Raw genomic sequence first — 13,320 nt, 5'->3', positions numbered from 1 at the left:
CGCACCTGTCTCTTTAAGCGATGACTGTATGCTTCAATGACACAAGCACATGGATTCATATCAAAGGCATCCATGCGCTACTTCCGAAGTACACTAAGCATATAGAGAACAAAATTCACGGCATGGTTCGTGTACATCAAGTTATCTATAACAGCATGGGCGAGATTCTGTTGGGCACGATCATGAAGATTTTGTGGAACCCATGCGTATTTTTCTATCAAACGGAAGATGGCGATCGGTGCCGCTAAAATCAGGAAAGCAAAACTGACTAAAATCAGCATTAATGTTACTTGTTGCTGACTTTTAGTCTCCATTTTGTTTCCAGTCTTTGAGATTTTTGTAAAAGTTTTGATAGATTTAGTTGTATATTGTTTTTGGATAGTTGCATCGGAAGATGACGTTGATGAAACTTCATTGGAGACGTCATCATTCTGGGAAATCGTGTCAATCGTTGCTATGGTGATGGAAGAACTGTGCTGCGATGGTGCCATCTTTTCCTGGCTTTTTGCTGCATTCTCCAAGACTCGGATGATTTTAACATTCATGGTGAACAAGCTAATGACGGGAATGAAACAGTAGAGCGTGGAATCGATCCAGGTGTAGATTTTCTCCACGAAGAAGACATTTGTATCGCCTTTGACAGAGCAGGCTTCAACGCCTGGTTGTACCTCTACCATCCCTCGGGTGAAAATATTAAACAGATTCAAAGCAAACGATATGAATCCCAACACAAATATGATTTTCACAGTTTTTTTCACTGTTATCAATCCCGCAGCGTGTAGAGGGTACGTCACTGCTAGATATCTCTCAAACGTCATGGCAACGAGAAGCATGACGTCGAAATGGATCGTGAAATAAAACAGATACATAATAAAACCGCAAGACCATTCGTTAAAAATCTCAAAATCGGGAAACCGGCGTACGAAGAAACAAATATTTAAAACAAGCACCAACGTGTCCAGACAAGCTATTACGGCCATGTACAAACACGTTGTCGTATGACGGAGACTAGACAGTACCAAAACGCAGAAGGCTACGGAATTTCCTACTATTCCGATAGAACTGCAGATTGGAATATACACTAAGTTTATATAGTCCGACACTGTCTGTTCCCAGTATAATGAAATGTTACCACTAGCGTAGAATGATTCGGACAATCGAGGTTTTGGTGTCTGAATGGAAGAAATATCAGGTTCTGAACCAAACCAATCCGCCATTTTGATAACGATAACAAATAGGATTGACACTATTGACTACTGTCGTCTGCTTGGCGACTAGGTGTCGTGGGTTCGAATCCTCCTCAAAAATTATGATGCCTTTTCCAGTGCTTCCGAAAGTCCGGCCGGTATCGGCTTTCACCCCCTATAAAATATTGTCGTCTCCTAGGCGATAAGGTGTCGTGGGTTCGAATCCTCCCCAAAGTTAGAAAAATTCTGATACCTGTGCCAGTGCTTCCGAGAGTCGACCCGGTGTCGGATTTCACAGACTAAGTTGTTTGCTTTCTGGCTTTTACCAAAAATATTCTAGGTTCCACATTGAGGAATTTAATATCCAAATTATTTCCAAGATTAAGTCATGGGAATTTCTATTATCTCCATAATTTCTTAGTCCAAAAGACACAAGCTTAAAGTTTTCTGTTGGATTAAGTTTATAATAGATAAGAAACACCTGATGGTACTTCTCGTTTGAGGAGTTCACTACTATACAACTTTTACTCTCGATTTTGTCATACTTTAAACGAGGTTTTGATTAACAGAATTGTCTTGCTGGTACAGATTTAAACACCAGTCAAACACGAGCATTGCTATTTTATAAGGTTCCAACTTCCATATTCACTATTCAAAACAATTCCACAACATTTCCTGTTTATAACAGAGCACGAGAAAATCTTTGTAAAAACCAATATTACAATAGTAGAGAAAATACAAAATAAAACATCTTAAAATACATCAATCAAAAACCAATCTCCACCAATGAAAATCGATTCACAAATTGAAAAACAATATCTTTGAGCATTCCGATCCAATTCCTTCCTCGATCAACGAAAATTGAATCAAAAATTCAACTATAAAATATCTTTTAGCGTTTTGATTAAATTCCATCCTCCATCAATAAAAATTTGATGAAAATTAGTAAGTTATTAAGGGAACTCGTTGATTCGAGACAGATTACCATTAAAAACAATCAGGTATAATAATCATACAAAATTCTTCTTTAGAAATTCACCAATCGTACAAATCATCGTTAAAGTCACCTAGTTAAAATGTTCCATTAAAATAATTGCTGTAGAATCAATATATTCTGATGATTTCAATCAATTTGTCGCCAAGTTATTTACAATACAACCAACATATTTTTAAAACACTCCTGATCGGCGAGTGCATCCTTAAGTTCATTACTAAACACTACGAGTTAAAAGTTCGGTGTCAGAAACATATCTGTAAGCTCTTTATCAAAAATTATCCAAAGGTTGTTTACAATCACACCACAGGACCACAAAGTTTTAGACAGAACTGTTTACCACCAAGTTTTAGACAGGACTGTTTACCACCAAGTTTTAGACAGGACTGTTTACCACCAAGTTTTAGACAGAACTGTTTACCACCAAGTTTTAGACAGGACTGTTTACCACCAAGTTTTAGACAGGACTGTTTACCACCAAGTTTTAGACAGAACTGTTTACCACCAAGTTTTAGACAGGACTGTTTACCACCAAGTGACAGGACTGTTTACCACCAAGTTTTAGACAGGACTGTTTACCACCAAGTTTTAGACAGGACTGTTTACCACCAAGTTTGAGACAGGACTGTTTACCACCAAGTTTGAGACAGGACTGTTTACCACCAAGTTTTAGACAGGACTGTTTACCACCAAGTTTTAGACAGGACTGTTTACCACCAAGTTTGAGACAGGACTGTTTACCACCAAGTTTTAGACAGGACTGTTTACCACCAAGTTTGAGACAGGACTGTTTACCACCAAGTTTGAGACAGGACTGTTTACCACCAAGTTTTAGACAGGACTGTTTACGAAGAGAATTGAACTTGAACTTAGCACACTAGATTTTAGTCTAGATATACAGTAGTAAATATTAATAACGAGATAATTATCAATATTATAGATTAATATATACATATAGTTTAACATTGATTTCATTGACAGTACCAGTCCACAGTGACAGGGGCTACAAAACAATGAAATGAAATGAATGGGGTTTTACGTCCTACTTTTCTTCACCATGTGGGATAATGAAGACGGGAAACGCCAAACAGGGCGCAATGTGGGAAATTTTGACAGGACAGCTGCATTAGCCTGCTCTTTTTCGATTTCCAACTGTCGAGGGATCTTTAACATCTACAGCCTGTAAGGGGCAGTTAAAGGGGAACAACTGTCGATGCTGAATTCAAAATACAGCAACTCTGTGGAGGTGTCATAGTCACAAACCTGCCATGAAGCGTCTGAAAGAGTTCTTCCAAGGAAATTTTCGAAAAATACAATTGATTTGGTGCTTTCTGACAAATATTTCGGTACAAAAACGTATAAAAATAAAGTAGGGTACAATCGGGGGTGTAAATTATTTTCCTACCCTCAAAGGCGCCGCCATTGATTGATTACAGCACCAATCATTCTGAACTAGATTGTGTTTAGTCAACAATACTATCGACATATAGATCTGATCTACATACTTCATCTAAAGTACTTCCTCTATAGAGAGCTCAGAAACTTCTAGGTTATAACGTCTTGCATTTAACCATCATGTAATATAAAGGGGGGGGGGGGGGGTCATTGGAACTAGTGACGTATTTAGGGGTGGCCCAATTGGCAAACCACCACCCCCCCTCCCCCCTCTCAGACTTGTGAAAGGTCTATGGGCACTTCATAAATTTGGGCTTTGGGCCTCGGGCCTTCCTTCTGAACCTAAGTTGTTATCCTTGTAAAATCAATGCCAAGAGGTTTGGCCAAGGACCAGCTGGTAGAAAGGATCCTCGTGAACCCAAGTTGTTATCATTGTAAAATCATTACCAAGAGGTTTGACCAAGGATCGGCTGGTAGAAAGGATCCTTGTAAACCTAAGTTGTTATCCTTGTAAAATCAATACCAAGAGGTTTGACCAAGGACCAGTTGGTAAAAGAAGGCTTGCTGAGAAAAGTTACAAACAGCCGACAACACAGGTTAATTGTCAAGTGGGCGTATATCAATGGATGTTTCTGTCTTATCAGTATAATGACTGTTACAGTTTCTAACGAGCTGTTATCTTTATAATAATTATGTTTTAACTACGATCCCGCTCGTGACATAATCGTCGTTTAAAATTCAAATCTTGGTCAGTGATCGATTTCCAATACCATTCTTATATCTTTCCAATCAGACCATTGTGATGTAAGATCATGTTTTTACAATCCATCTTAATATATCAACAATTCCTGTTTTATCAGTTTAATTATTGTTTCTATTGCGAACTGTAGTTAAAATCCATCTTCAATGTTTCTATTATTTGTTATCGATAAGAGTTTTTTTTTTCAGATTAAAGGGAGAGAGACGAAAATCAAGTTGAAATGGAGTTTTATATCCTACTGTTCTGTTCTGCCAAGGTATAAGACGTAGTTTGTAATAGCTTGATATTGTGAAGATAAAAGAAAGGTGACTATTGTAGTCAAGGTATAAGACGTAGTTTGACATGAAGATGAGTCAGAAGGGAAGAAGAAGAAAGAGAACGAGTTCTATTGACTATTGATCTGTTAACAGTGATTATATTCAGACTAATTATCTCTTCTGATTGATTATCACTTGTATTATATCAAACACTATCATATCAATACAGTTCTATATCTACTGGTGACCCTAGGGTAGAGAGAGAGAGAGAGAGGGGGGGGGGGGGGGGTATTGATCTGTTAACAGTGATTATATTCAGACTAATTATCTCTTCTGATTGATTATCACTTGTATTATATCAAACACTATCATATCAATACAGTTCTATATCTAGTGGTGACCCTAGGGTAGAGAGAGAGAGGGGGAGGGGAGGGGAGGTATTGATCTATTAACAGTGATTATATTCAGACTAATTATCTCTTCTGATGATTATCACTTGTATTATATCAAACACTATCATATCAATACAGTTCTATATCTACTGGTGACCCTAGGGTAGAGAGAGAGAGAGAGAGAGGGAATATATTTGTACTAGAGTTCTACTGGCCCACTGTACAGTTCCACATCTTTAAAACCCTAGCCCATTAGTAGATAACAGTACAATCTCTAGAACCAATTGGGTGAGTTGTCATTTTATCTAATTTCAGATCAGAACAGAAGAAAATTACCCAACAGTTCCAGATCATTTATTCCATTTTCTTAATGAAGTATTTGTTCCATCCTGGGCCAGTACTTTTGGGAGAATCAAACCCTCCCTCCCTTCCCTGAAATCAAATCCATTCGGTATTCAAGATCACCATATAGCTTCTCTCCGATATTCTAAATGAAGTACTTTTTTCATCCTTGGCCTGTACTTTCGGGATATGGCTTCTCTCTGATAGTCTTAGTGAAGTATTTGTTCCATCCAGGGCCTGTACTTTTGGGAGAACCAACCCCTTCCTTGCACGAAAATTAATAATAAAATGTGCAAACAATGTTTTTTCAAGTCTCCATTTTGTTCCGTTGAAATTTCACTGGCATTTTCATTTTTTTGCTTTGTAATTTCACTCGAATCACCATATTTTTTTATCAGAATTTTTCTATTTTTTCGTTTTGGAATTTCTTTCAAAATTTTATTCTGTTGAGTTGGAATTTCATTAATATTCTGAATTTCTTCTGTTTGAAGTAGAATTTCTTTCGCATTTTCTTTTCCATTTTCATCCAGCATCATTTCTTCTCCAACTGAATCAATCTTTTCTTGATCAGTTTCATTCAGCATCATTTCTTCTCTAACTGGATCAATCTTTTCTTGATCAGTTTCATTCAGCATCATTTCTTCTCTAACTGGATCAATCTTTTCTTGATCAGTTTCATTTGCATGCTGATTATTCCTGGAAGAGAAAAAAATATATTCATGATTTTTTAACTAAATATAAAGATATTGTGTTCATTCAAAACATTTTCCAGGTTTGATTTGAGTCTTGAATATATGTAAATAGTCTTCAGAAATGTACAAAAATCACATAATTCCTTTAAAAATATCTCAAACTAGGAATTTACTCACTATTTCTATAGATGTCTTTTCTATATATCACAGAGTCTCAAGAAAAGACGAGTCGTCATTTTAACATTCAAACGTAGATAATTCTAGACACACATGGATTTGAAGGCTCAAATTTCGACAGTGAGTTGTGAACACTATTACTGATTACTTTAGCTAAACAATTCCTGTTTCTGAGACTAAGGTACGATTGGTCAAACAGATGGCGCACCTGTCTCTTTAACATACCTGAGAATCTTAAAGACTATTTCATCTTTTCTACTGAGAAGTTCCTTTTTTTCTTCGTTCCCATAATTTGATGGCACCATGAACCTTTTTCCTCCAGGCATCTCTACGGTAAACTGGACACCATATTTAGAATAAGGCACTGTTGCCATCTTTCCTAGGGCCAAACCTACGAAAAAATTACAAAAAACATTTTTCAAAATCAACAAAATTTTCCATGAAATCTAGAAGTTAAACCCTCAAAAATTATATTGATTTTGTTATTTTTGTTTTATTGATGGCAAGGCAGGATAGATATTTTCTATTAGATTTGATGATCTGATTAAATTGTTAAAAAAATATGTTCTAAGTCATCAGAATATCTGACCAATCAAATGGTGTGTTCTATAAAAGATTTTAAAGAAGATATTTTGACTTACTGTATTTGTAGTTAAATAAAGTTTGAAGTTCTTTTCGAAGACATTCCTTCCCAATTGAGTGAGCCTCTTTTGTCTCATCCAGCACCAGTGCTTTCGGCATTTTCATGTGGTCCTTGAAGTTGGAAACAAAATCGGCGTTCTGCTTCAAAAAACCAACGCCATTAGTGGAACCGATGATGGATATTTTATGATTTTCTTTGTTTAGAATTAAACATGATATTTCATAGCCTTCAGTTTCCATGGTTTCAAACTATTAATAAAATAAAATGGCTTCACACTGTTAATAAAATAAAATGGCTTCAAGCTCTACAGTGTACCATGAGGGAAATTGCTTTAATTCCAAGTAACATGAATCAGGGTTGAACAGCCTAATTTCTGGGCCTGGCAAAATTTCCCTCATTGCACCCTGAATGGTGTTGCCCGTCTTCATTAGCCCACATGGTGCAGAAAGTAGGATGTAAAATTTTACCAGGATACTCTTTTTCAATCTCCAACTTCTCTCTCTCTTTAACATGTACAGCCTGTAGAACACGGGGCCTCAGTTTATTGTCCCATCTGAACAACTAGACACTTTTTCCATGTCAGCCTCTCTTACCTACATCATTGACAGGATAGGATAAAAATCCAAAACTTCCACGAAAGCATGGCTTGACTCAATGAACACCCCCTTCCCCCCAAACACTTTCCAGGGTGTGGAGAAATACACGGACAGACAAATTATCACATGGACAAATCATACTAATTAAAACTACCTACCAAAAAACGTAAATCTTTCTCCAATCTTAATTTATTTTCAGGATAAAAATGAGAATTCAAGGTCATTTCTTTAGCTTTATTCTGATATTCCATTATCTCTTCTTCTGAAACTTTCTGCCATTCATTCTGCCATTCTGTGATGGGCAATCCTAGAAAATAAAATGGTGAATTTTCAAATGAAAATGAAATGAATGGAGTTTTACTTCCTACTTTTCTGCACATTTCCAACTTACGAGGGATCTTTAACATGGACAGTCTGTAACACACAGGACCCCAGGTATGAACTCTAGGTAAAATCAGGTTATTAAAAAAAATAGGATCAATACCTCTATTCAGGAAAAAATGGCTTTTAGCTTAAAATATTTTACCTTTGCAGTTTTCTCTGACAAATACGGTCATAACAGTCAGGTGTTTGTATTTCAAGGTTTGGAGTTTTTTACGATTCACACCACCCTCCTTCTTAGATTTACGATTAGAAATCCAATTCTGAAATTTTAAAATATTGACTTCATTAATATCAGATTCAACGTTTTAAGCCAAGGATTCAAAGATTAAAGATTATGTTTATCTTGCTATTTTCAATTCAACCTAGCATAGCAAAGTCTGGTTACAGTAGAATGAATCTCTGATGACCACTGCCTCCTGAGACAGGGGGTACACATAGGGGGCAGACTGACGTGATCAGGGGACAACTGTCGAGACTGAATTCAAAATACGTCTGGGAAGGTCTGTTCCTCAAGCAAATGGATCCCCCCCATTTTTCAATTTTTTTAGTTTACAATGTGAAAGAATAGCCTATGCCCCCCTCCCCCAGAAATGTCACTGTCTGCCGCCCACCTCCCTCCCTGTAATTCCACTGTCCCCCCACCTCCCTCCCTGTATTCCCACTGTCAAAAGCCCCTCGAGGCGGGGGTCTGGGGAGCCAGAGGTGACAGTGGCAGATTCCAATATGAACTATCACAGGGGAAATAATACGTAACACAAAATATATAGTAACACAAAACTATTCAATTTTTTCTGAAAAACTCTACTAACATGCTTTGTTGGTGCTGGAACAGGGTCATCACTATCCTTGATGATTCTGAATATGGTGGGGACGGCATCTGGTTTTAAAACTCGCTTCCTGGTCATTTTAATCCCCATTTCAGACATAATCATTGGCGTACTGTCAAAACAATCTTCGGAGAAATGGACGCTGCAAATGTTGCTCCATTTTGTAGCAGACCAGTTAACACGAGTATTTTGGACATTTTTCTCCCAAATTCTTCGTAATTTCGGTTCAGTGGGGAACAAGTGGATGCTGATGTTCAAATTCTCGTCTTTTTCATTAGAACAGCCGCCTACAACACATCTTCGAGGCATTTTTCATTGCAGTTTAAAATCTTTTAAATTCGAGGATTCAGAAGTAAGCAAAGAAAATGGAGTTACCGCTGTGACGTCACGGACCAAAGTCAAAGACAACTCGGACCAAAGTCAAAGACAACTCGGACTAATGTCAAAGACAACTCGGACTAATGTCAAAGACAACTCGGACTCAAGTCAAAGACAACTCGGACTAATGTCAAAGACAACTCGGACTAAAGTCAAAGACAACTCGGACTAATGTCAAAGACAACTCGGACTCAAGTCAAAGACAACTCGGACCAAAGTCAAAGACAACTCGGACCAAAGTCAAAGACAACTCGGACCAAAGTCAAAGACAACTCGGACCAAAGTCAAAGACAACTCGGACTAATGTCAAAGACAACTCGGACTAAAGTCAAAGACAACTCGGACTAATGTCAAAGACAACTCGGACTCAAGTCAAAGACAACTCGGACCAAAGTCAAAGACAACTCGGACCAAAGTCAAAGACAACTCGGACTAATGTCAAAGACAACTCGGAATAAAGTCAAAGACAACTCGGACCAAAGTCAAAGACAACTCGGACTAAAGTTAAAGACAACTCGGACCAAAGTCAAAGACAACTCGGACTAAAGTCAAAGACAACTCGGACTAATGTCAAAGACAACTCGGACTAAAGTCAAAGACAACTCGGACCAAAGTCAAAGACAACTCGGACTAATGTCAAAGACAACTCGGACTAAAGTCAAAGACAACTCGGACCAAAGTCAAAGACAACTCGGACCAAAGTCAAAGACAACTCGGACCAATGTCAAAGACAACTCGGACCAAAGTCAAAGACAACTCGGACAAATGTCAAAGACAACTCGGACCAAAGTCAAAGACAACTCGGACCAAAGTCAAAGACAACTCGGACTAAAGTCAAAGACACACTCGGACAACTTTTTAAAGACAACTCGGACCAAAGTCAAAGACAACTCGGACTAAAGTCAAAGACAACTCGGACTAATGTCAAAGACAACTCGGACTAAAGTCAAAGACAACTCGGACCAAAGTCAAAGACAACTCGGACTAATGTCAAAGACAACTCGGACTAAAGTCAAAGACAACTCGGACCAAAGTCAAAGACAACTCGGACTAAAGTTAAAGACAACTCGGACCAAAGTCAAAGACTATTCGGACCAAAGTCAAAGACAACTCGGACAAATGTCAAAGACAACTCGGACTAATGTCAAAGACAACTCGGACAAATGTCAAAGACAACTCGGACTAAAGTCAAAGACAACTCGGACTAATGTCAAAGACAACTCGGACAAATGTCAAAGACAACTCGGACTCAAGTCAAAGACAACTCGGACAACTTTTTTAAAGACAACTCTGACAACTTTTAAAGACAACTCGGACCAAAGACGACTTGGCCCACAGACTAATCGTCCAAAGACATCTCAGACCAAATACAACCCGAACTACTTAATGTAAGATTCGAATTTCGGTAGTAGAAAATGGAAGGACTCTCGCGTTACAGTCAAACACGTGGAATTTGGCGAAAATATGCCTACCAATATTGTTTTCTGTTGATACTCGCAAACTGAAAAAACTCGGCTGTATCTTTGTAAAAAAAAAATCAAAATATTTTTTAAAAACGAAAATTTAATAAAAAATGTTTCGTTTTCTGTTTTTAATTCAGTTATAAAATTTGTACGAATGACCTTGAATTGTTTACTTCCGGTGTAGAGAGAAACTGGAAGGTGAATTTTAGGATTCTGAGATGCATCCAGCGGAAATACCCGATTACAAAGTTTATAAGGTTGCAGATGCTCCACGTCTGGTGGAATTAGAGAAAAGACTCGCTGCCAAGGGGCTGAAAGATCCCTGGATCAGGTAAAATTAATTTTACTATGGTTTTTGGTCGAGCATAGTCCGAAATGTGAAAAGTTTAAATTTATTTTCCATGGTGCCTAAATGAAGTAGCTTACTGTTGACAGAGTACCAGCAGGGACGTATCTAGAAAATGCCTGAGGGTGGGGCCAAAAATCTCTGTGTCTCTGAAGGACTAAATGCCTGAGGAGGCTAGGAGGTGATAGTGACCCCCGATACACAAAAATTGTAATTCAGAGACATCCATAGTAAACATATCTAATTATCTTAACCTTTAACTTGTACCTTGTTTTATCATACATCTTTACTTTGTGACCTAGGCCAGTGCTTTCATGATACTATGTTCTCATCACCATCTAACACTGTATAATCTTTACTTTGTGACCTAGGCCAGTGCTTTCATGATACTATGTTCTCATCACCATCTAACACTGTATAATCTTTACTTTGTGACCTAGGCCAGTGCTTTCATCGAGACTATGTTCTCATCACCATCTAACACTGTATAATCTTTACTTTGTGACCTAGGCCAGTGCTTTCATGATACTATGTTCTCATCACCATCTAACACTGTATAATCTTTACTTTGTGACCTAGGCCAGTGCTTTCATGAGACTATATTCTCATCACCATCAAACACAAAATTTAGCAAATCTCATTCTTTTACTTTTTTTTTTCAGAAATGAAGTGTGGAGATTCACAGAGGCCAATATGGTGAAACGAAGTCATATTTTAACTAAATTAATTATACCATTTACGTGTGCTGCTGCATTCGTGTCCCTTTTCACCGTCATGGAGAAAAAATTTGACATCTGGAAGTACGATGAGGAACATTAAAGATGGATTACCCTGGAATATTTATGCTCGAGAAGTTTGGTCTACCAGTATATGAAACTAATGGAATATTGAAATTGTGCAAGTTTCGATTATTTTTCAGGAAAATTTAGACTTACTGTTGTAAAGTTTAGATGGTAATGTCAAATTAAAATATGGTAAAAATATCGTTTTTGTTTTTCTTATAATTTTTTGAAGATTTCCCTCTCAGTGGTATGAAACCCTTGAATTCTGAAGGTATCATCTCGACCTATGCCGGGATTGAATCCTGGACCTTCAGGTTAGCAAGCAAGCGTTTAACTCACTGACAGGGGGAAACTGGGTTGAAAAATCTGAAGGTATCATCTCGACCTATGCCGGTATTGAACCCTGGACCTTCAGGTTAGCGAGCAAGCGTTTAACTCACTGAGCCACCGCGGCTCCTGAAATAACAATTGATATTTGAGAATGTTTTAATGTGTGTAATTCTCTATATAATTATAATAGTAATATAACACTGACAGCTGTATTTATATCAATCTAATATTATTAGCTTACAATTTCGTTTCATTATTATTTTTGTTTCTCAATCTCCATTGTAATCTAACAAAATTTATATCAAGGTTGTGTTCTGGTGACATTTCAAGATATTTATAGACAATCACATGCCACTCTCCAACTCTCAGAATCACTTTTACAAGCAAGTATCAACAGACTCATAATCTCATTGGTCATATTATCAATCTACGCAATTCATAGTCCATATTTAGACACGGATTCTGCATGATGCTCTGTGATTGGTGGAAATGAACGTCAACAGTACAAGAGCTTGGTATAAATCATTTTAGATTACAATGGAGCGTGTAAAAAAATATATTAACGAAATGAAAATTGCAATCTAATTTGAATTAAATTGCATTTATATACATATTCAAAACTTTTTCAAGACTAGAAAATAATAAACATATCAGCCATTTTGAGGGATAGACTTTAGATAAATATTCAGAGGGATAGACTTTAGATAAATATTCAGAGGGATATTTTGGTAAATAGCATTATGTTCAGCGCATACTAAATTTCTTTCAACATATTTTAAAATTAAGGCACTTGTGATTTGTGATAATAAAAACTATGACTGTCAAGGAATGTTAGGTTTACTATGTATTACAATGTTTACTGAGGACACTTATAACTTCTATTGGCACCATTCTGATAACATTCTCAATGACATTGAAAAATATAATACCACAGAACTTTGGCCAAATATCAGAACGGTGCCAACAAAAGATATGAGGACTCTAATAACTTCTATTGGTACCATTCTGATGACATTCTTGATGAGTGGTATTCCTGCAATTCCAAACAAATTGAGAAATATCACCGAATTCTGCAAAAATCACTTCTATTGGCACCATTCTAATTACATTTTCAATGACTTGCGTGTTGTGGTTCCTGCAATTCCAAACAAATTGAGAAATATCACAGAGTTCTGCAGAAAATCACTTCTATTGGCACCATTCTGATTTCATTTTCAATGACTTGCGTGTTGTGGTTCCTGCAATTCCAAACAAATTGAGAAATATCACAGAGTTCTGCAGAAAATCACTTCTATTGGCACCATTCTGATTTCATTTTCAATGACTTGCGTGTTGTGGTTCCTGCAATTCCAAACAAATTGACAAACATCACAGA

General features: G+C 37.1%; 4 protein-coding genes across 4 annotated transcripts; 2 read left to right on the top strand and 2 right to left on the bottom strand.

Moving 5' to 3' along the window:
- Positions 1-710: 710 nt before the first annotated feature.
- On the bottom strand, positions 711-1,217 carry LOTGIDRAFT_135066 (hypothetical protein; the record flags this gene model as incomplete). Its single annotated transcript, XM_009068877.1, has 1 exon — positions 711-1,217. A coding segment is annotated over one exon (507 nt), but the record flags the coding sequence as incomplete, so codon positions are not given.
- A 1,554-nt stretch (positions 1,218-2,771) lies between these two features.
- LOTGIDRAFT_135146 (hypothetical protein) lies at positions 2,772-3,062 on the top strand (the record flags this gene model as incomplete). The annotated part of the gene is made up of 1 exon (XM_009068876.1): positions 2,772-3,062. A coding segment is annotated over one exon (291 nt), but the record flags the coding sequence as incomplete, so codon positions are not given.
- Positions 3,063-8,676: 5,614 nt separating this feature from the next.
- LOTGIDRAFT_60012 (hypothetical protein) lies at positions 8,677-8,955 on the bottom strand (the record flags this gene model as incomplete). The annotated part of the gene is made up of 1 exon (XM_009068845.1): positions 8,677-8,955. A coding segment is annotated over one exon (279 nt), but the record flags the coding sequence as incomplete, so codon positions are not given.
- Positions 8,956-9,689: 734 nt separating this feature from the next.
- On the top strand, positions 9,690-9,968 carry LOTGIDRAFT_135132 (hypothetical protein; the record flags this gene model as incomplete). The annotated part of the gene is made up of 1 exon (XM_009068875.1): positions 9,690-9,968. A coding segment is annotated over one exon (279 nt), but the record flags the coding sequence as incomplete, so codon positions are not given.
- Between the last annotated feature and the right edge of the window lie 3,352 nt (positions 9,969-13,320).

This window comes from Lottia gigantea (genome assembly GCF_000327385.1).
Source record: "Lottia gigantea unplaced genomic scaffold LOTGIsca_95, whole genome shotgun sequence".
In the NCBI taxonomy this organism is placed as follows: domain Eukaryota; kingdom Metazoa; phylum Mollusca; class Gastropoda; family Lottiidae; genus Lottia; species Lottia gigantea.
The sequence above is the reverse complement of the archived record's forward strand: the minus strand, read 5'-3'. Positions and strand labels throughout refer to the sequence as shown.